The sequence below is a fragment of the Mustela nigripes genome, chromosome 2, assembly GCF_022355385.1.
Source record: "Mustela nigripes isolate SB6536 chromosome 2, MUSNIG.SB6536, whole genome shotgun sequence".
NCBI lineage: Eukaryota > Metazoa > Chordata > Mammalia > Carnivora > Mustelidae > Mustela > Mustela nigripes.
Genome location: NC_081558.1, coordinates 114110356 through 114133457, shown reverse-complemented (window position 1 = coordinate 114133457; position 23102 = coordinate 114110356). Strand labels below are relative to the sequence as shown.

Here is a 23102-nt window from a genome sequence, read left to right as displayed (position 1 = left end):
AGATTATACAAACATTGGACTAATTTTTATTGTTATTAGCAAAGTATAAGTTTAGAAAGGGACCATCCTTACACCACACACACAAAATAAACTCAAAATGGATTAAAGACCTAAATGTGAGACCTGAAACCATAACACTCCTAAAAGAAAACATAATCGGTAATCTCCTGGACATTACTTCTGTCAGCATATTTCAAGATATGTCTCCCCAGGCAAGGGAAACAAAAGCAAAAATAAACTGTTGGGACTACACCAAAATAAAGAACTTTTGCACAACAAAGAAAACCATCTACGAAACTAAAAGGGAGGCTAGTGAGTGGGAGAAGGTATTTGCAAATGATATACCTAATAAGTGGTTAATATCCAAATATATAAAGAACTTAATTCATTTCAACACCAAAAAAAAAAAAAAAAATTTCAATTAAAAAACAGGTAGAAGAGGGGTTCCTGGTTGACTCCATTGGTTTAGCATCTGACTCCTGATTTCAGTTTAGGTCCTAATTTCATGGGTTGTGGGATTGAGCTTCATCCCTGCTTACCTCCCCCTACCCCCTAGGGGTGGGGTGGAGGGGACTTAAGGGGTGGGAGGGCCTGAGATTCTCCTTCTCCTCCCACTACCCCTCCCTCCATTTCAAACACACTCTGTCTCTCAAATAAATAAGTCTTTTTAAAAATAAATAAATAAATAAAATGGGTAGAGGACCTGAGTAGGCATTTTTCCAAAGAAGACATACAGATGGAAACAGGCCCATGAAAAAATGCTCAGCATCACCAATCATGAGTGAAATGCAGATCAAAACCCCAGTGAGGTATCACCTCTCATCAGGGAGAATGGCTGGTATCAAAAAGGCAAGACATAACAGGTGTTGGCAAGGATATAAAGAGAAAGAGAATCCCTCATGCACTGTTGGTAGGAATATAAATTGGTGCAACCACTGTGGAAAACAGTATGGAAATTCTTCAAAAAATTAAAAAATAGAAATACTGTATGATCTAGTAATTCCACTCCTGGGTATTTAAAGAAAATGAAAACAGGGGCACCTGGCTGACTCAGTGGGTTAAGCCTCTGCCTTTGGCTCAGGTCATGATCTCAGGGTCTTGGGATCAAGCTCTGCATAGGGCTCTCTGCTCAGCAGGGAGCCTGCTTCATCCTCTCCTCCTGCCTCTCTGCCTACTCTGATCACTCTTTCCGTCAAATAAATAAATTAAATCTTAAAAAAAAAAAATGAAAACACTAACTTGAAGGATATATGCCACCCTTATGGCATTATTTATAGTAGCCAAGATCTATTGATAGATGAATAGATAAAGTATCATTTGTAGCAACCCAAGTATCTATTGGTAGATGAATGGATAAAGAAGATGTGGTATATGTATATAGTAGAATATCACTCAACCATTTAAAAAAAATAAATGAGATCTTCCCATTTGCAACAACATGGGTGGACCTGTAGAGACATTATACCAAAGGAAATAAGCCATATAATTTTACTTATATGTGGAATCTAACAAAACAAATAAAACCAGACTCTTTAGGTACAGAAAACAAACTGGTGATTGTCAGAGGTGAGTTGGGAGGGGGATGGGCACCTTTGCTCCTTTAGTTCTTTCTATTTTTTACAACTCTTAATTTTTAAACTTGAATTGAGCACTTACACTTCTAGAAATTTTTTCTAATGAAATTCTGCTCCTAGGAATGTATCCTTATGAAAAGATATATACACAAGGTTGTTCAGGGCTACATTGTTTAAACTATCCATAAGGTGGAAAAAACCTACACTCAGCAGTGAGTTATTTAAATTATGCAGTAATCCCCCAAAGTACAGTGCTGTATGTGGCCATTAAAAATAATGATGTAGGGGCGCCTGGGTGGCTGTCTGTTAAGCGACTGCCTTCCGCTCAGGTCATGATCCCAGGGTCCTGGGATCAAGCCCCGCATCGGACTGGACTCCCTGCTCATCAGGGAGTCTGCTTCTCCCTCTGCCTACTGCTCTACTTACTTGTACTCTCTATCTGTCAAATAAATAAATAAATTTTTTAAAAAATGATGTAGATCTATGTTTTTGATGGGACATGTTAAGTGAGGGAAAATGTTACCAATAGTATTTATGGCATGATTCCATTTTGTTTTTAAGATACATGCATGAAAAAAAAGTCTGGAAAAATACTCCAGAATATTAAGTGTTTGTATTTGAGTAGTGGGATTACCAATGATTCTTATTTCTCTCTTGATGTCTTTTTAAACTAAATCATTTTATAAAATGTGTTTCAGTGTAGGTAGTCTTTATAATCAGAAAAGAGAATAATGAAACTATTTCCATTTTGAATCAAATTAAAGTGTGTATTTGGAGAAATGGCTAGGGAAAGTGCAAGATGAGTTAATCTAGTATGGAACCTGCATAAATAGGTAGGAGTACCTTAGAATCAAGGGACACAGGACAGGTGAAATGAAGGAAGATAGGTCTCTTATTGGAATTTTGCTCTGGGAAATCAAAAGAGTGATCACACATCATCTCCAAAAGATACTCAGGGAAATAGTAGCTGAATTGGTTCTTTGAATCTAAATCCAAAATTGAGGCCGGCATCAGGACTATATAAAATTCCATTAAGTGGAGATAATAAAAAAACTTGTGGTGTTCCCTGATACAAGGAGGTGAAGGAAGTAGAAATAAGAGATTAGCAAGAAACATTGAAGCCAAAGTCTAAGCATCTGTGACCTGGCAGTGGGATAATAGGAACATTTAGAAAGGAATGCTTATTTCTTTGCTAGTGAGATGATTAATATGAAAGTTCTGTCTAAAGTGTTCTTCAACTTAGAATTTAGTAGAAAGTGATTGTACACTTGAATTGACTGTATGCTATGGAGCTGTTCTGGTTGCGGAAGCTGGATCTGAAAGGCCAGGCTGTGAAAATCCATTATGATAACGGGCTACTTACTCTAGATTTCAGGCAACCAAAAGTTAAAGAAGGTCTGGAGTTCACTGATAGGTTTTGCTTACTACCCTATCCCCATCACTTAACTCACACATGGTTGTCATTCAGTGAATATTTACGAATGCATGCCCAAGTCAATTAGTGAGTGAATGAATGATTCTAGTCAGGAGACTTTACTTAATAAACTATGGTATGTGTGAGTATTCATTGTTGGCTAAATAATATATGCATCTTTGTGTAGAAATTGTAAATTATGATGACTAAACTAATAAGATATGACATTTTTATTGCCATTTTGAAAACTTTTTGTTACCTCATTCATAACTGAAATGGAAATGGCAAGAATATCAGTTTTTTAAAGCTTAATGAATGATGGGTATTTACTTATGTAACTTCTAACATAAAGAATGGACCATTCCAAATACAAAAGGTTAGTTTTGTTTCATGTATAAGAGCGGTGTCAAACTATCAAAAATTTTTCACCCACTGATGTTATAAGTAAGTATCATTGGTTTTTTTGTAACATGGTGAATTCTTTGATAGATTCATGGGACGAATGATAATAACTCAACAAATGGAAGAAATTGTAAGGTAAGAATAATTTGCATTGTCACTATTATGTGAGAATTATATTGGGGAGGGACTAAAATCAAGTTAAAGGGAGATTAGGTAAGTAAGCAGCACATTGTGGAAAGGGGTTCATTTAAAAGCATTTAACATTTCATCTTCTAATAATTTGTAGCAGCAATGAGTCAGGACAACAAAAAAAAAAAATCCCATGAAGTGATATCAAAGTAGTTTAGTAAGATTATTTGTGTATTTGTATCTTTCTGGTAGTTTTATGTAAGGACATAAAAGGAAATAGCCTTTCTTGTTCACGTTCTTACATATTTAAATGACCACACTTAGTCTAGAATCCAAAAAAAAGTTTTACATAATGTGTGACAAGTATAAATGTCATATTTAGTGGCCAATCTAGAATCTAATGGCCAGTCTAGTGGCCGGTCATATCTAGTGGCCAATCTCTTATTTACTCTTCTGGTTGTTTTTTTTTTGTTTGTTGTTGTTGGTTGTTTTGGTGTGTTTGCCCTCAGTATTCAGGTTAATCTCTGGCTCCTGCATGAAAGGCTTTAAGTTATTTCAGAAATGTGTTGATATGATGAGGTTATATTGTTACTCATGACCGCAAAGCCAAATTGAGAATAAATCTTGGAATCAGCCTTTGAACTTCAGTCCAATTAGCATTCCACTGCTTTTCTGGAGATGTGTTCAGTTAATACTGGCTGCATGAAATAAGTCGCTAACAAGAAGAGTAGAGCATTTTTAAAATGCCATCCTCAAAACAAGGCACCAAAAATATGATACTTCAGCACCAGTTCACATTTTTAATAAACATTAATACAGGAGCACATTCAGTAAACTCATTAACAAAGTCTTTGTAAGTATAGAACCCCTTGCCGAATAAATGAAAATGAAAAATAAAATGAATATGACTAGGTTTTATTTTGATTTCTAGAGTGACATAGTGGGATATATATATGTGGATACATAATCTGAATTTATTAAGATATTGTGGCTGGTAAATCAAAAATCAGTTATGTTACCTGCACTTAAAATGGTTAAAAAGATCAGCCATGTTTTTTGCTAAAGCAACCTGAGTGAACTGATGAATTATCTTTTAATTTGGAAGCTTTCCATTATCATATCCCAGTTTTATATACCAATGTGAGCCCAGTTATTTTGTTCATTGTTAGAACCAACACCAAGTGAAAAAGAGCTATTTTATGCCTTTTGAATAATTAATTTTGGAATATCCATGGAATGTCCTCTAAATATGACTTTCTAATAAAACCATACTTGTTAACCATGTCCCAAATACCTGATCCTTCTTGGTTCTTTAGATTTTTTTAGAGTGTTTGGATTTGCAGACATCTTCAGAATTGATTCAGATTCTATTTGATTTGGGTAACTGTGTATGTATGTTTCAGAAAAACACAAGGAATATCAACAAAATTAAGGCTTCTTTACTTATCCGTAACAGTCTTATCATTTTGCTATCACTAAGAAAATACAATTTCCTTTCTAGTTATTCCTTCTCATTTTACATCTCCTTTATGGAGAAAAATTCAAACAGCAGGAAGACCCCTGCTCTAAAGAGTACATAGTATGTAGCAAGTATTCAAGTTGTAGTGTCAGTCTTGCCTAGAGAAAGTACTAACTCACTACTACATTATGTTTTATTATCCAGTGTAATTTTGATCATGGAGAATTGTTGCATTTATACACAAAGTAAACTGTAATTCATGGTTACATTGCATTTTAATTCTGTGTTTTCCATTTAAAAACTTCAAAATTTTGCACAAAATTTTTAAATTTCATGATGTTAAACATTTTTAAATCACTGGTTAATCTTTTGTTGTGTTTTATGTTTAAAAATCTTGAAACTGATGGCTTTGTGAGTTTATTTCTAGGTGTAATCTTGTTTCTGAGCCACTGAGTGGCAGATATTTGTTGTTATGGTCACTTACATGATTGACCTAAACAGCTTTATGGTAACCAAGATTTTGGTTTTATATGGAAGCACTGTTGTAACTATAACTCAGGGATTTTTCTGCTGCAGATGCCATTTTAGAATTTAATTGAATTTTTAATATATTTAATGCTTTTCTTTTTCCCTAGACCCCTGGGGCCAGAGAGTCTCTTGCTTCGTGGAGCCAGGTTAAAAAACACAAAAGAAATTTTTGGTTTGTATATATTAAAAAAAAGAAATTTCTTTTTAAAGATTTTATTTATTTGAGAGAGAGAGTGAGCACTTGTCGGGGAGGAGCAGAGGAGAGGGAAGAGCAGACTCCCCACTGGGCAAGGACCACCTCCCCCCCGCAAATGTGGGTCTCAGTCCCAGGACCCTGGGATCATGAGCTGTACCAAATGGAGACGCTTAACTGACAGCCTTCCAGGCACCCTGTATTGAAAATTTTAAGTTATAGATTCATGTCAATGCTTTATAGAAAGCATTTCTTTTTGAAAGAGAGGGCACACAAGTGGGGGTGGGTGGGCAGTGGAAGAGAGAGAGAATCTTAAGCAGGCTCCATCCCAGCACAGAGCCTGACACTGGGCTCATTTCACAACCCTGAGATCATGACCCGAGCTGAAAACAAGACTTGGGCACTCAACTGACTTAGCCACCTGGGCACCCCTATGTAAAGTATTTTTTAAAGCATAACATTTGGGTTCTTTTGGTTGGATGATTTACTTAGTCAAATGTTGTCTGTAATAATTTTCTTGCAAAGACTGTGTAATAAAATGTATTATTTTTTTGTTGTTGTTAATCCCTATTTTTTAATAACAGACTAGAACCTTGCTCCCTTTTTTTGTGAATACTTGTGAAACATTGCTAAGAAATTCTGATTTTTATGGTGGTTGAGAACCAATATAATCTGGCAACATGGTTAAATAACCACCTATATAATTTCCATTATGATGATTCTTAGATTAGATTAATAAAACCACTGACACATTCTTTCATCCATTCATTCAATAAATTCTTATTGACCTATGACTGTATGGCAGGTATTATTGGAATGTATACTGACTATGTCAAAAGGATGAATGAATAATGCTCTAGTGTTAGAGATCTAAGTTAATTCACATGTTCTGAGTCAACTCTAGACAAATTGTGAAGTCCTGATAACCTTTGTCTGTCAGCTAGCTTCTCCCATTTTAGGAATGACCTTTCATATACTGCCCAGCCTGTGTTACTGAATGCTTACAGCTTTTGGGGGTCTCTTCTTCATTCTCTTCTTTCCTATTAACTGCTATGTTTTATCTCTCAGTATGAGGCTCTCTGATAAAGATATGTATATCCTTAAAAAAAAACAAAACAGCAAGTGTTGGTGAGGTTGTAGAGAACTTGGAACCCTCATACAGTTTTGGAGGGAATATAAAATGTCATAGCTGCTGTGAATAATAGTGTGGCAGTTCCTCAATGAGTTAAACGTAGAGTTGTTGTTGATCCAGCAATTCTACCTACGATCCAACAGTTCTACTCCTAGATATATACCCAAAAGAATTGAAAATATGTGTTCAAACAAAGACTTGTGTGGGATATTCATAGCAGCACTTTCAATAGCCAAAGGGTAGAAAGTGCCCGATATCCATCAACTAATGAATAGATAAACAAAATGTAGGATACCCATATGATGAAATATTATTCACCCATAAAAAATGAAGTACTGATGCATGCTATAACATGGATAAACACTGAAAACATGCTGAATAAAAGAAGCCAGACACAAAAAGCTTCATATTGTATGATTCCATTTACTTGAGATACCCAGAATAGGAAAATTCATAGAGACAGAAGGTAGCTTTGTGGTTCCCAGGGGCTGGGGAATAGAGGGGAACAGGGAATGATTGCTTAATGGGTACAGGGTTTTCTTTGAGCATGATAAAAATGTCAAGTTAGGGTTGCACAACATTGTGATTGTACACAGAGCCACCAAATTGTATACTTTGAGATTAATAAAATGGTAAACTATATGTAATGTATATTTTATTATAGTTAGAAAAAAGAAAACCATAATCATGTTCTGATGCCCAAAACCAAAGAACATCTCCAGGGCTTTTGGACCCCCTCATGTAATGCTATATTTTAATACATCTCTGTAGCCGGAGCACCTTTCATATTATTAAAATAAAATGTATATTTGAATGCCTTTAGCTGGCTTCTGCTGTTGTCTGCCTCACTACCACCTCTCTACTGCATAGCATTCCAGCTGATTTCTCACATTTCTGTAATTTCAGTGCCCGTTGTCATCTGAGTTATAATCCCTGCCTTTAGAGAGTACTGGTGAAAATTCCAGGATAAATCTTTAGAAAGAGAGCATGATGAATCCTACACTGCTTCTCAGATTTCACTATTTAAGGATGGGTGTGAATATTCCTTGATCATATCTCTGTTTCTAAACATTTTGCTATTTTGTCATACAAACCTCACAATTCTGAGATATTTTTTTCCTATATAATGATGGGGAATTTGAGACTTAGATTAAATAACTTGCCCAAGGATCCAGAACTAATAGGTAGCAGAGGTAAAGTCTAAGGTAAGATCTAACTCCAAAGTTTCTTATAAAGCTGGTCTTACCTAACTTCATTCACTCCCCAACTTTAGGCGATTATTACTGTCATTCTTATCTGTCATCCATATAGGCACACATTCTTAAAATAGCACCTTTGTTTATTTCATTTCCTCTGACAGGTTCCCATATTATCTATCCAGTGGTAGAAAATTATTCTTGACCCTAGATTCTGGCATTCAAGGCCTTTCAAACTCTGACTACATTCCATTGTTCAAAGTGCTTTTCCATTTCTGTGTTAACAGTATTTACTCTATTTATAATGGCCTTCCCTGCTATCTTTACCTTTCCAAATCCTTTTCCTTCATCAGTTTCAACTCTAATAACATCTCTTTCATTCAGGTATATTAATTATAACTCAGAAATACAACCCTCATGCCTTTCCCATCCAACAGGTTGAGTGACTGGAGTTCCCCAGAATTGGACTTGGAAAGCCTTTTAAAAACTCCAAAAAGACTTGAAGGCAAATTATAACAATAATCAGATAATACATTTCCTTTCATGCTAGTGAGTATATCTCTCTTTTGAAATATGCCAGCAGATTATTTTAAAGAACTGTTTTATTTTGCAGGAGTTGCCATCTACACTGGAATGGAAACTAAGATGGCATTAAATTATAAGAGCAAGTCACAGAAACGATCTGCAGTAGAAAAGTAAGAAAACTACTTTCATTTATTTATACATGAATATGTTTGTGTATTATTCATATATGTTTAAAATACTGTATAAAAATATATGTCAGTCAACAAAAGATGGTATCCTTGAGGATAGGGATATATGCATGTAGCATTTTGCACAATGTTTAGCATATAGTAGGTGTTACATTAGGACTTTAAAATAAATGCTGTTGGGTAGTAATGAAATCACTTGATCAGACCAGCCCTCCTACAGATAGCAATTTATAAAATCTGGACAAAAACATAAACATGTATTTGAAAATACAGGAGAGTGACACAAAGCAGACAGAAAATGGCAGAGTCTACTCCTGAAAGATGGCAGCAGCAAGGGGAAAGATTTAAGAGTGCAGATTTTTGGGGACACCTGGGTGGCTCAGTGGGTTAAAACCTCTGCCTTCAGAGGTTCAATCCTGGGATCGAGCCCCGCATTGGGCTCTCTGCTGAGCAGGTAGCCTACTTTCCCCCCTCTCTCTGCCTACTTGTGATCTCTGTCAAATAAATATATAAAATCTTTTAAAAAAAAATGCAGATTTTTGTCTGAAGGCATTCCCCAATTCATGTACTGCATAGGGCATCAGAGAGCCTGAGCTTTACAAAATTTAAGTATTAGAGGACAGGGCTTAAAGCTGGAAGAACAGCTAGACAGAGAAGAACCAGGTAAGGGAGGGAGCCACAGAAGGGAATGAACTCTAAAACCTGCACTTAAATTATGCCCAAATCTTTGGTGACTGTGTAGAGGAGACCCAGTGGGCTTGGCACAAGAACAGTATCAGGAAGCTGAAAGAACAGAAAAGAGAATTTTGCTGTTGCCTGTTGCAGTGGAGACAGACTTTGATATTTGAGCCTAGCCAAGTTAACTTCCTGCTAAAATGAAAATCAGCACTCTTCCGAGGAACATAAAAGAGTGCAGAATCTGTACGACCATTATTTATAAAATCCAATAATAAAAAATAAGTAGACATCTGAAGAAAATGTAACTTGCATTTAAGAGAAAAAGCATTCAATAAAACTGTCACTATAATGTTCTGTATCTTGTATTGGCAGGCAAGGTCTTTAAAGCAGATATTGTAAGTATTTTCAAGAACCTAAAGGAAGATGGGAATAAACATGTAAAATATCAGCAAAGAAATGGAAACTGTAGAAAACAGTATGGAGTTTCCTCAAAAAGTTAGTAATAGAATGGCCCTATGATCCAGCAATTGCACTACAAAGGATACAGAATTACCGAGTTGAAGGGATACATACACCCTGATGTTTATCACAGCATTATCAACAATAGACCAAATTATGGGAAGAGCCCAAGTGTCCACTGACTGATGGATGGATAAAGAAGTGGTTTATATACACAAGGGAGTATTACTCAGCCATAAAAAGATTGAGAAATAACCATTTGCGACAATGTGGTTGGAGCTAGAGAGTAATAGGCTAAGTAAAATAAGTTAGAGAAAGACAAATACCATATGATTCCACTCATATGTGGAATTTAAGAAAGAAAACAAATGCACATGGCAGGTGGGCAAGAGACAAACCAAGAAACAGACTCTTTTAACTATAGAGAATTAACTGATGGGAATTACCAGAGGGAAGGTGGGCAGGGGTGGGTTAAAAAGGTGATGGCAATTAAGAAAGGCACTTGTGGGGTGAGCAACTGGGTGTTGTATGTGGGTGATGAATCACTAAATTCTACACCTGAAGCTAGTGTTGTACCATATGTTAACTGAGTAGAATTTAAATAAAAAACTTGGAGGAGGAAATGGAACTATAAGAAAAGAATTCAGTGCATATTTTTGAGTTGAAAATATAATTACTGAAATGTAAGTGCCAATAGATGGGCCCAACACCAGATAGAAGAAAGCAGAAGAACATTGTTGGTGAATTTAAAAAAGCAGTAGAAGTTATTCAGTCTGAAGAACAGGGAGAAAAATGATTGAGGAAAAAATGAACAGAGTTTCAGAGCCATGTGAGACAATAGTACTAAGCTCTCTGTCTAATTGAGTCCAAAAGAGAAGAGAGCAAAAGGGGCAGGATAAAACTGTTTGAAAAAATAATAATGGAAAATATCTAAAATTTGAGAAAAAACAGTGATAATTTAAATCCAACAAATCAAAATTTGTGGACTCAAGAAAAAACTTAAGTTGAAGAGAAATTTCTAGCTATAAGTATTTATATGAGAAAGGAAGAAAGGCTTAAAATTCATCATCTACATTTCTGCTTTAGGAAGCTAGAGAAAGAGGAGCAATTTGAGCCAATCAGAGAAGAGAGAGAAAAAATATTAAAGATGTGAGCTGAAACCAATAGAATAGAAAACAAATAATAGACAAAATTAACAAAGCCAAAACTTGTTTCTTTGGAAATATTAACAAAATTGATAAACCTCTACCTAGATTGAGAGATTAAGGGGAAAAAGAAGTGGTAGGAGAGAAAACTACAAAATTGCCAACACCAAGGATGAAAGACAGAATATCAGTACAGATCCTATCTACTGTGGTTACTTTATCCACAGATAAAGAAATATTTTGAACAACTTTATCTAAGTTTTTCAACTTAGATGAAATGGGTGAATTCTTCGAAAATACAACTTACACTATTGACACAGGATGGAACAAAGTCTAGATAGCCCTATTATCTGTCAAAGAGAATTAATTTATTATTTTTTTAAAAATAGGTCCACACCAAAGGATAGTCTTTTCAACACACAGTGCTGGAACAACTGGACGTACAAATGCCAGAAACCAAACCTTAACCCTTACCTCTCACCTCATACAAAAGCAACTCAGGGGTACCTGGGTGCCTCAGTCAGTTAAGTGTTTAACTCTTGGTTTTAGCTCAGGTCATGATGTCAAAGTCATGAGATCAAGTGCCACATGCTGAGTGTGGAGCCCCCTTGAGAATCTCTCTTACTTGTTCTCAAATAAATAAATCTTAAAAAACAAACAAAAAACTGGCTTAAAATGTAAGACCCAAACATAAGAACTTAATCTATAAAACATGGGAGAAAATATTTGTGACCTTGGGTTAAGGAAAGATTTCTTAGATAGGAAATATATAAGAAAGTAATAAAAAACAAAACCACAAATTGTAAATTAAACTTCATCAAAATTAAAACTTCACACCTGAAACTAATATTACACTGTATGTTACTGCTAAATAATAATAATAATAATAATAATAATAATAAAACTTCTACATTTCCATAAGACACTGTTAAAAAAAAATGAAAAGAGAAGCCACAGATTAGGAAAAATATTTACAAAGCACATATTTTGTAAGGACTCATATCGAGAACATGCATGCATTTTCATCACTTCTTTTAAACATTTTCCTAGAAGCCTTTTTCAGTGCCACAAGACAAAGAAATAAAAGGCATAAATACTGAAAATTGTGCTTACCAGAGGGCACAGGATTTTTCATATAGACAGTGTACTCAACAATAAAATTATTAGGATTAATAAGTGAGTTTTAGCAAGGTCAGAACTATAAAACGTGGTGAGAGATGTTTATTTAATGGAGAAATCACATTATTAGATTGGCAGGCTCAGTATTGTTAAGCTGTCAGCTGATATATAGATTCTTTCAATACTAATTAAAATCCCAGCAAGCTTCTTTGTGTAATTGATGAGATTCCAAAATGCGTATTGGGGTTGCCTGGTTAGATCAGTCAGACGTCTGACTCCTGATTTTGGCTTGGGCATGGTCTTGGGGTCTTGGGATCGAGTCCTGCCTCAGGCTCCATGGTTAGCAGAGTGTGCTTGAGATTCTCCCTCTCCTGCTTGTGTTGTCTCTCTCCCTCTTTCTAAATACATAAATAAAATCTTTAAATAAATAAAACGCATATGTAGAATGAATAAAGAAAACAGTCTCGAGAAACCTGGAGAATTTATATTATATCTGACTTTAAGACTTACTATAATGCTACAGTAAATGTAGTATGGTATTAGCAAAAAAGATGTTTCAGTAGAAACATGTTTCAGTAGAGAAATAAATCCATTTACATATGGCCAATTGATTTTTAGTCAAAGCGTTAGGTAAATTCAATGAAGAGAATGATAGTTTTGGGGCACCTGGGTGGCTCAGTGGGTTATGTGTCTGCCTTCTGCTGAGGTCCTGATCTCAGGGTCTTGGGATCAAGCCCTGCGTTGAGCTCCCTGCTCAGTGGGGAGTCTGCTCCTCCCTCTCCCTCTGCTTCTCCCCCTGCTTGTGCTTTCTCTTAACCTCTTTCTCTCTCTCAAATAAATAAAATCTTTTTAAAAAATTAAAGAAAATGATGGTCTTTTCAATAAATTATGCAACAACAGTTGGATATCCATATGAGAAAAAAATTATAAACCTCAATTCCTACCTCATATCATACACTAAAAAGTTTTTGAAGATGGGTCATATACCTGACTGTAAAGGCTAAAACTATAAAACTTTTAGGAGAAAACTTAAGAAGATATCTTCACAACCTAGGGATAGGTAAATATTTCTTAGGACACAAAACCAATAACCACAAAGGAAAAAATTGGTTAACTGTACTTTCTCAGTATTAAGAACTTCTCACACTACACAATTAAGGAAATGAACAAGGAAACCACAAACTGAGAGACTTATTCATAAAACATCTGTCTGACAACTTGTATCCAGAATACATTATGAGCTCATACGTCTATAAGATGTTTATAATAAAAAGAAAAACAATGCAATGAAAAAAAGTGGATATACAAGTGGAGCAGAGAAATTTTCACAAAGAAAATATACAAATGGCAAATAAACATATGAAAATGTGTACAACATTATTAGTCATAAGAGAGATCCAAACTAAAACTACAAAGCGATACATACCAATATACACTTAGTGGAATGGCAAAAATTAAAAAGCCTAAAAATATTGGCAATGATATGGAGCAGCTGGAACTCTTAATTCTGAATAATCAATGGGTCAAAGAGGAAATCTCAAAGAACATTTTAAAAAATATCAAGAAATTAATGAAAGTACAGTGTCAATTTTTATACGATGAAGCTAAAGCAATGCCGAGAAGGAAATTTATAGCACTTGTATTAGACAGGGTTTCCCAAAGAAACAGAACCAGTAGGATATATATTTATTATAGTAGTTGGCTCATGGGTTGTAGAGGCCATGAGGTCCCACAGTCTGCCATCTGCAAGCTGCAGAACCAGAAAAGCTGATGGTATAATGCAGTCAGCATCCAAAGGCCTGAGAACCAGGGAGCTGGCCACTGATAAAAAACCTGGAGCTCTGATGTTTCAGCTCAAGAAAAGAGAAAATGTCCTTTGCCTTTTGTATTTTTGGGGGGTCATCAATGATGATACCCCCCCACATTGGTGAGGACATGTCTTTCTTCTGAGTCTATTGAATCAAATGCTAATCTCTTTCAGACACACACTCATAGACACACCCTTTCAAAATATTATTTTATCGGCTGTCTGGGCATTGCTTAGCCCAGTCAATTTGACATTCAAGATTAACTATCACAGAACTAAATACTTACATCAGGAAAGAAACACCAGGAGCATCTGGGTGGCTCAGTCGGTTAAGCAACTGACTTGATTTTAGCTCAGGTCATGATCTGCAGGGTTCTGGGATTGACCCCACATCGGGCTCTGTGCTCAGCAGGGAGTCAGGATTTTCTCCCTTTGCTCCTCCTGCTGCTTGTACTTGCTTTCTCTCTAAAATAACTAAATAAATATTTTTTCAAAAAATAAAAAGAAACACCAAGGACAGATACTAAGATTAGAAACAATACCATTTGCAATCATTCTCAAAAAAGGAAATACCTACTTGTACATTTAATGAAATGCATAGAGGATCTGTGTGCTGAAAAGTTACAAAATGCTGATGAAAGAATCAGAGATGTAATGTTAAGCTTGCCTAGCGAAATACTATAATACAAGCCTGCTGGTAAAAGAACAGGGATTCTAAAGTTAGTTCCTGACTTGTGTGATTTTAGTAAATTTATAGAATGATTTTGGGGCTTTGATCTTCATCATTAAAAAGGAAGTGATATCCTCATAGAGGTTTTAGAAAGATTAGACAAGTGAGTGGATGTAACAACGTTTTATAAAATCTTAATAATACACAAATCTTAGTTATATTTACACTTAAAATTAGATCCTGAAAATTTTTAAAAGATTAGAATAATTACTTATGGCAAGAAAAACTGGCCAAAGCTGTCATTTACTTAAGCATTTTGAACAGTAATATAACTAATTCAAGTAGGCTTATAATCTTATGTATTGGTTATTTTATCACTAGTAAACAGATTCTGTTGAATGGTCATTTCTTAAAATATGAAGATTGTTTCCTTTAAATAGCTACTGTGATATTTTATATATTTTTATATCTTATTTAATACCAGTATAAAATTTCCAGGCAGATGAATATAGTAACACATAATTGACATGTTTTATGTTCTTCTTTTTCTCATTTCAGGTCAATGAATACATTTTTGATAATTTATCTAATAATCCTTATTTCTGAAGCCATCATCAGTACTATCTTGAAATATACATGGCAAGCTGAAGAAAAATGGGATGAACCTTGGTATAACCAAAAAACAGAACATCAAAGAAATAGTAGTAAGGTATTTTATGGTGTTCTTGACTCTGCTATAAAGGAAACTTTATTCTTTGGCACAGTTACTGATTTGGTAGTGACTTCTGATAGGAGTGACCACTGGGCTCTTCAAAAACCATTACTACTGAAGGGTGACAAAACGACACTGTAAGTGAAGAGTGGCCAGCATGTTTATACTGGTATGCTCTTTGCATTTTAGGGCATAAGCAGTTGTATTCCCCATGGCATGATTTGAGTAGTTACAAGAGATCACAGAAATTTAAATCATCTATAATGACATTCCTCTTCAGTACTACAAACTCATTTTTTTAAATTCTGTTTACTGTGTGCTGTAAGTGAATAAAAAAGTAAGTTGATTTCCAGTTCTGTGAATAATTCAAGGAGTCTTACTGTCAGTCTACTGATGGTGTGAAATAACACAAAATATGTCATATTAAGTTTTAAACTGAATATGGACTAGCAGGAAAATTTAACATGCAATTTTGGTAAATAATTATTCTCCAGATTTCACATTTGATTAAAATACAAATATTAGAAGACAGAAGAAACCACAAAGCAGATCACAGAACACAGTTTCCATATGATTCATAATTATGTATTTTACCTTTCACAGAATACATGTTAAAATGTGATACTGCTATGCTATTGAAGTAAGCTATTACTATATAATCTGTGTTTTCATTTCCAGCAGTTCTGGCCCAGCAGTTCTGGACTAACAGTTCTTAAACAGTTGTTTTGTTTTGTTTTTTTAATTGCAGTCAGTTTTTCATTATCTGTGATTTTGAAGGTGCAAATAGAATGGTAAATATACTCCAGGGATTGCAATTATAATTTTGCTAAAGATTGTTTCAGTCACACCAGGCTGAAACAAGCTGCTGAAAAGTAACAGGTAGTTCAAATTTAACCTTTCTTCTTTTACTTTGTTCAAGATCCTAATGAACAATAAAACAAAAGAAATGTATTAAAGAAGCAGTTCAAAAAATGAATTTTAATTCATGAGATTTCTGCTTCAGAATATAGTTGATGGTCTGTTTAGAATGAAACTTTCTGATAATGCTCTTCAATATTACTAAGGAAGTTCTTACGTGTTTTCTCTTATCAAACCATCATTTTTCTCCCTAGATTCTGAGATTTATTTCAGACTTCCTGGCTTTTTTGGTACTCTACAATTTCATCATTCCAATTTCATTATATGTGACAGTCGAAATGCAGAAATTTCTTGGATCATTTTTCATTGGCTGGGATCTTGATCTTTATCATGAAGAGTCAGGTCAGAAAGCTCAAGTCAATACTTCTGATCTGAATGAGGAGCTTGGACAGGTAAAAAGATCTTTGTAATATGTTTTTCTAATTTATTATTTTTCTTGAAACTGTACATGTACAAAGACTAACACAAGTACAAAGAAAAATGTTATGAGGCTTATACCACAAAATAGTCCTACTTTCCTCCATGCCTAACTCTTGTTTCCCATTTTTTTTTTTTTAAGATTTTATTTATTTATTTGACAGGCAGAGATCAGGTGGTGGCGGGGGCAGGGGGCAGGCTCCCTGCTGAGCAGAGAGCCTGATGTGGAGCTTGATCCCAGGATCCTGAGACCATGACCTGAGCTGAAGGCAGAGGCTTAACCCTCCAGATGCCCCAGTTTTAGTCATTTATTATGGAATATAAAGATATAATTTTATGCTACTGTTTTATATATACATACCCAGATATATACCCACTTTGCCTCCCCATAGCCTCCCTAATGTTTTTATATCACAATTAGGGATTTAATAAATATTTATTTATTGGCCTTATTTTGACTCTTTTAGTATTGTGCACTAATTTAGAGTTCTTCAAGTATGCCTTATGATACTACAATTACATTTTTGTTTTTATATATTATTTTCCCTAGAATTAATTGCTCTGGTTTTTTATGCTTAATTGCTTAATTTTTATATACCACAAACAAGTTTCTGATCAATATATGAAACATCTCTTTACATATTCAAACACATTAGGTAATCTAGGTTTCCTTTCTCTTTCTCTCTTTCTTTTTTTTCTTGGCAGCATTTTTGGAGTCTTTTGTCTTCTTCAATATGGACTTATATCTGAGCCTGCTTCTCAGCTGTCACCCAAGGACTTCCCTATACCATTACCCTAGAAATTCCTTTACCTCTGTCTTGTTTTGGATCTCCTGGATCCTATGTTGGCCCACCTGTGACTTATTCTCTCATTTTGGTGGAACACATGTTCAAATAACTCCCTGGCAAAGGATGCATGAGAGGAAAATATTTTGAGGCTTGGCGTGGCTGAAAATATCTTTATTCCCTTTTTTTCTTTATCCCTTTTTTTGCACTTGATTAATGTACTTATGTAATGCATCCCAGGTTGGAAGCTGGTTTTCCCCCAAATTTTAAGAACATTTCTCCATTTTTTTTCTAGCTTCCAGTGTTGCTCTTGAGAAATTCAGTGCCATTTTGATTCCCAGTTCTTTATGTGTGATCTGTTATTTTATCTCTGGAAATGTTTAAGATCTTTTCTTTATGTGATAATTCTGAAATTTCATGATGATATACCTTGGTGTGAGTCTTTTTATTTTTTTCTTTCATTGGACAATGAGCTCTGTGAGCCCTTTCAGTCTGGAAATATGTGTACTTCAATTCTAGGCGTTTTTCTTACATTATTTCTTTGATAACATCTTCTTTTTAAATTTAGTATTTGGATATATCAGACCATTTATCTTGATTCTTTCTTTCTTTGACTTTCAACTTGCATTTACTTATTTGTTTTTCTAATTCTGGGAGAATCTATCAACTTTATCTTTCTACCTAACTTTTTTAAAATTTCTGTTATAATATTTTTAATTTCTAATATTCCAGCATATCTGAATGTCTTCTTTTAATTGCATCTTATTCCTTTTCTTGAATATCATCTAATTTTTTAGCTCTCTCAGGATATTAATGATGGTTTTTTAAAGTCTTCTGTTCCCTACATTTTCTGTTTGCTTCTAGTTCCTTTTTCAATACAGTTAGTTATGCTACAATGTGACAAAGCATTCCTAAAAATTGCCATGCTATGTAAAATTACTTAGTAAAAACCACAGGCCTAATGGAATTAGGAGTGCAACAAAAAATTTATCAGTTAAGATAAATTGTTAAGAAATACATAAATACTGGGGTACCTGAGTGGCTCTGTCAGTTGTCTGACAGAGGGTGTCTGACTCTTGATTTCTGCTCAGGTCATGATCTCAGGGGCCCAGTCCTCACTGGTGGCAAGTCTGCTTGAGGAGTCTCTTTTTCCCTCTCTCTGCCCTACCTTCCCCATTCATGTGCGCACCTGTGCACGCTTACTCTCTCTCAAATAAATAAATAAATCTTAAAAAACATACATAAATACTCTAATATATGTGGCATTTTGTCTTGAAAAAGACCACATGCAGAAGTAACCAGGAGAAGTGCTGCAACCTGTGTGTCATTGTGAAGTATAGAAAGGAAGGTTATCTGAAAATAGAAGTAGATGGGGTGTGTCTTATACCACCTATGATGACCTGAGATGGCTGGTAGCTGTTTGAGTTGTGTACATTTCATGTATTCCTTGTGTGCAGTTTGCTGCTGTTTCTCACAGAGGAAATTATGCATAACCAAATGCACAGTCCACATTATGCTCAAATTGTTCCCTTATATATCAGTTATATTGTTACAGATTCATGTTTTAATATGTTGTTTATGTTTAATTTGTTTAACATGTTATAGATTCAAGACACTGTTGTAGCAGAACTAACTAATTTGTTTTAGGCTCTACCTTTTTTTTAAGGAGTGATCCTCAAATGAAAGCAAATCTTTGGGTTTTCCTTACAAGCCTAGAATTCTTCCCTAGAAAATCCCAGCTGTCCTGCTGGGTTTTTTTCTTTTTCTTTTTCTTTTTTTTTTTTTTTTTTTTTTTGACATATTCCATAGTGTCAGTACTGGTCTTTTCTCAGTTTCCCCAGAGAGAATTACCACAGTTAGTATTTCTGCTGATTGTGATTATTAAAGTCATCTGGTAGAAGTCTCCCTGTTTTTAGCATACTGTCACACTTCTGTTTTCAGCTGTCTCACACCTGTTTTCAGCTGTCTCACACCTGTTTTCAGCTTGCCCAGGGGCTCAGATTCTCTCTGGTTCAATCCTGGTCTTCCAAGTATTAAAAATCTTCCAACTATTACTCAGATAGGTGAAGGGCAGTCTCAGGTTTGCAAGTTATGAGGGGATTTCTGGTTTCATACTGTTCCTGGTACCTCCATTTTCATCCTCATCCTGTACTTTCACATTCAGTAGTAGCTGTTACATCTACTTCCTGAGAGTTTTTGGAAAAGGCTTTTCCCCCATTGCTTAGGTTTCGTATTCTAAATTTTGTTAACTCACTTACCACTCATTCTTCTCTTGTCTTCCAAACTTGTCATATCTCCCTTCTCATGTTGTCTCATCTGCCATTATTTTTGTTTTTTTCTAACTCCTTTACTCTTATTTTATTTTTTTTATTTTTTTTTTTTAAAGATTTTGTTTATTTATTTATTTGACAGACAGAGATCACAAGTAGGCAGAGAGGCGGGCAGAGAGAGAGGAGGAAGCAAGCTCTCTGCCAAGCAGAGAGCCCGATGTGGGGCTCGATCCCAGGACTCCGGGATCACGACCTGAGCTGAAGGCAGAGGCTTTAACCCACTGAGCCACCCAGGCGCCCCTACTCTTATTTTAGTAAAGTCTCAAGAGGAACAAAGATAATTGTATTTTCTTAACCTACCATTTTTAACCAGAAGTTGATCCATTTATTTTTAGCATTTAAGAGACTTATAGTAATTAATGCTGAATATTAATTCATGTCACATATCTTTAATTATGTATCACATATTCAAGACCTAAAAAGCCTGTTTCTACTACTACTTTGAACACTTTATCTCCCCCAATTTTTCTTTCCTTTGACCTTTTCCATCCCAGGTTTCCCCTCTTCCTCTTGTCCTCATATTAGAATATTGTTTTTTGGATCCTCACACTATTTATGCATACCCATATTTGCTTTCTCTTTAAGACATGTTAAGTGATAAACTTTTAAAATTTTAACTCATCTAAGTCTCTCTTTTTACTTTTAAGCCTGCAAGTATTTCATAATATGTTTATTGCCTCTATTCTTTTATGGTTTTTTTTTTTAAGATTTTATTTATTTATTTACTTATAAATGTTTAATTTTTTAATTTTTTATAAACATATAATATATTTATTTATTTGACAGACAGAGATCACAAGAAGGCAGAGAGGCAGGGAGAGAGAGAGAGGGAGACGCGGGCTCCCTGCTAAGCAGAGAGCCCGATGCGGGGTTCTATCCCAGGACCCTGGGATCATGACCTGAGCTGAAGGCAGAGGCTTTAATCCACTGAGCCACCCAGGTGCACCTCTTTTATCTGTTTTTATACCAATGAAATCTACTTTGTCATATTCTGCATCTCAGATGTTGTAGTTATCTTTACTGTTTGCAAGAAAATGAACTTTAAGGTGTATTTTCACACTTTATTTCTTGGTCCAGGCAATTTTTTCCAGCTTTAACTCTGCCTCCCTTTTTGTATGTTGAGGCTTTTATTCTGCAATCTTGCTGAACTCATTTATTCTAGCAGTTTTTTAGTGGATTCCTTAGGATTTTCTATATACAAGGTCATGTTATATACAAATGGTTTTACTTCTTTTCCAGTCTGAATACCTTTTATTTCTTTTTTCTTGCCTGATTACCCAAGCTAGAGCTTTCAGTACAGTGTTAAATAAAAGTGGCAAGAACAGACGTCGTTGCTTTATTCCTGAATTTAGTTTAGGGGAAAGCATTCAGTCTTTCTTCATTAAATAAGATACTAATTATGGGGTTTTGTAGATACATTTTATCAGGTTGAAGAACTAGCCTTCTATCCCTAATTTGTTTAAATGTTTTTATCATGAAAGAGTATTGGATTTTGTTAAATACTTTTCTTGAATATGTCAAGGTGATCATTTTAATAATAGAATAAAGAATACCAATTTATTATTGTGATAAGTTTTGTTGACTGATTTATGTTGAACCAATCTTGACTTCCAGGGATAAACCCCACATATTCATGGTATATCTTTTTTCTATGTTTCTAGATTTGGTTTGTGTTTATTTTCCTAAGGGATATTGGTCTTTAGTTGTTTCTTTTCCTTGTGATGTGTACTTCCCTTTTTAAATGACAACTTTCTCAGATCACTATTGCATCAATCATATCCTCAGCATAATTGTAGTTGTATCAAGATTTGACTATTTCATCCTTCTCCTTTTGGACCTGCCTTCTTATAGGGTTAATTTTCCAGAATTATTCTCAAAAGAGTAGTAAAATTATTTGTCTTATCTACTTTTAAAAATATTTTTATTTAGGGACACGTGGGTGACTCAGTTGGCTAAGTGTCTGCCTTCTGTTCAGGTCTTGATCTCAGGGTCCTGGGATGCAGCCCTGTTTCATGCTCCCTGCTCAGTGGGGAGTCCGCTTCTCCTCCCCCTCTGTCCTTCCTTCCCACTTATGTTATCTCTCTCTGTCTCAAATAAATAAGATCTTTAAAATATATATTTTTTTCATTTAAATACTTCCTTTTCACTGAGCTTGTTTTCTACACTTGGTTTCAGTTTCCCCCTCTAATATTTTAGAAAACTTTCCATCTTTGATTTCTTGTGTTGCTATTACTTTTGTGTTCCTGTTCCCAGTTCTGTTCCATTTCTTCTGGACCACATACCCCTTTCACATTCTAGGTTATTAAGCATTCCTTCCACCTTGCTCAAAGATCATTCTTAGTCCTACTACCTCCAAACACCTTATCCAGGAGATGGAAAAAAGTATTAAATCCCACATTATCAGCCAACTCTACAGTAGAACATGGACCTAAAAATGCCACGAACTTCAAAGTTTATATAGATGTGAAATATTTTATGTTACCCTGTTTTGTTTCTGTGCATCTTAATTTATTTGTGCTTAGATTATTAAAAAAAATCTCAGCATCAGTATAAAATAGGTAAGCTTGACTTTAGGAGACAGAGGAAGACAAGGTTTTTTTGTTTAACCTAAGACCATAAACACAAAAATTTATTTTCTTCTATCTTCCATCTCTAGGTGGAGTATGTGTTTACAGATAAAACTGGTACACTGACAGAAAATGAGATGCAGTTTAGGGAATGTTCAATTAATGGCATTAAATACCAAGAAATCAATGGTAGACTTGTCTCTGAAGGACCAACACCAGACTCTTCAGAAGGAAGCTTATCTTATCTTAATAGTTTATCCCATCTTAACAACTTATCCCATCTTACAACCAGCTCGTCTTTTAGAACCAGTCCAGAAAATGAAACGGAGCTAGTAAGTAACTTTTAAATTAATAAATTGGAATTTCATTTGAAGTAATTCTCTTTGGTATTTACTGGATTGTAGGAGAAAAAATTTAAGAGTGGAGCAAGGGGGGTGGGGAGGAGTCAAGATGGCGGAGAAGTACCAGGCTGAGACTACTTCAGCTTGCCGGAGATCAGCTAGATAGCTTATCTAAAGATTGCAAACACCTGAAAATCCATCCGCAGATCTAAGAGAAGAAGAACAGCAATTCTGGAAACAGAAAAACAACCACTTTCTGAAAGGTAGGACCAGCGGAGAAGTGAATCCAAAGCAACGGGAAGATAGACCCTGGGGGGAGGGGCCGGCTCCCGGCAAGCGGCAGAGCAACAGCGCACAAAATCAGGACTTTTAAAAGTCTGTTCCGCTGAGGGACATCGCTCCAGAGGCTAAACC

At 35.2% G+C, this 23102-nt stretch overlaps 1 protein-coding gene across 4 annotated transcripts in view; it reads left to right on the top strand.

Moving 5' to 3' along the window:
• ATP11B (ATPase phospholipid transporting 11B (putative)) overlaps positions 1-23102 on the top strand; it is a 121312-nt gene that overhangs the window by 39084 nt on the left and 59126 nt on the right. For all 4 annotated transcript variants that reach the window (XM_059391466.1, XM_059391467.1, XM_059391468.1 and 1 more), the window contains exons 8-13: positions 3478-3525; positions 5614-5678; positions 8641-8722; positions 15177-15327; positions 16443-16640; positions 22437-22679. In XM_059391466.1, coding sequence (XP_059247449.1) covers positions 3478-3525; positions 5614-5678; positions 8641-8722; positions 15177-15327; positions 16443-16640; positions 22437-22679 — 787 coding nt within the window. The remainder of the gene's footprint in view (positions 1-3477; positions 3526-5613; positions 5679-8640; positions 8723-15176; positions 15328-16442; positions 16641-22436; positions 22680-23102) is intronic.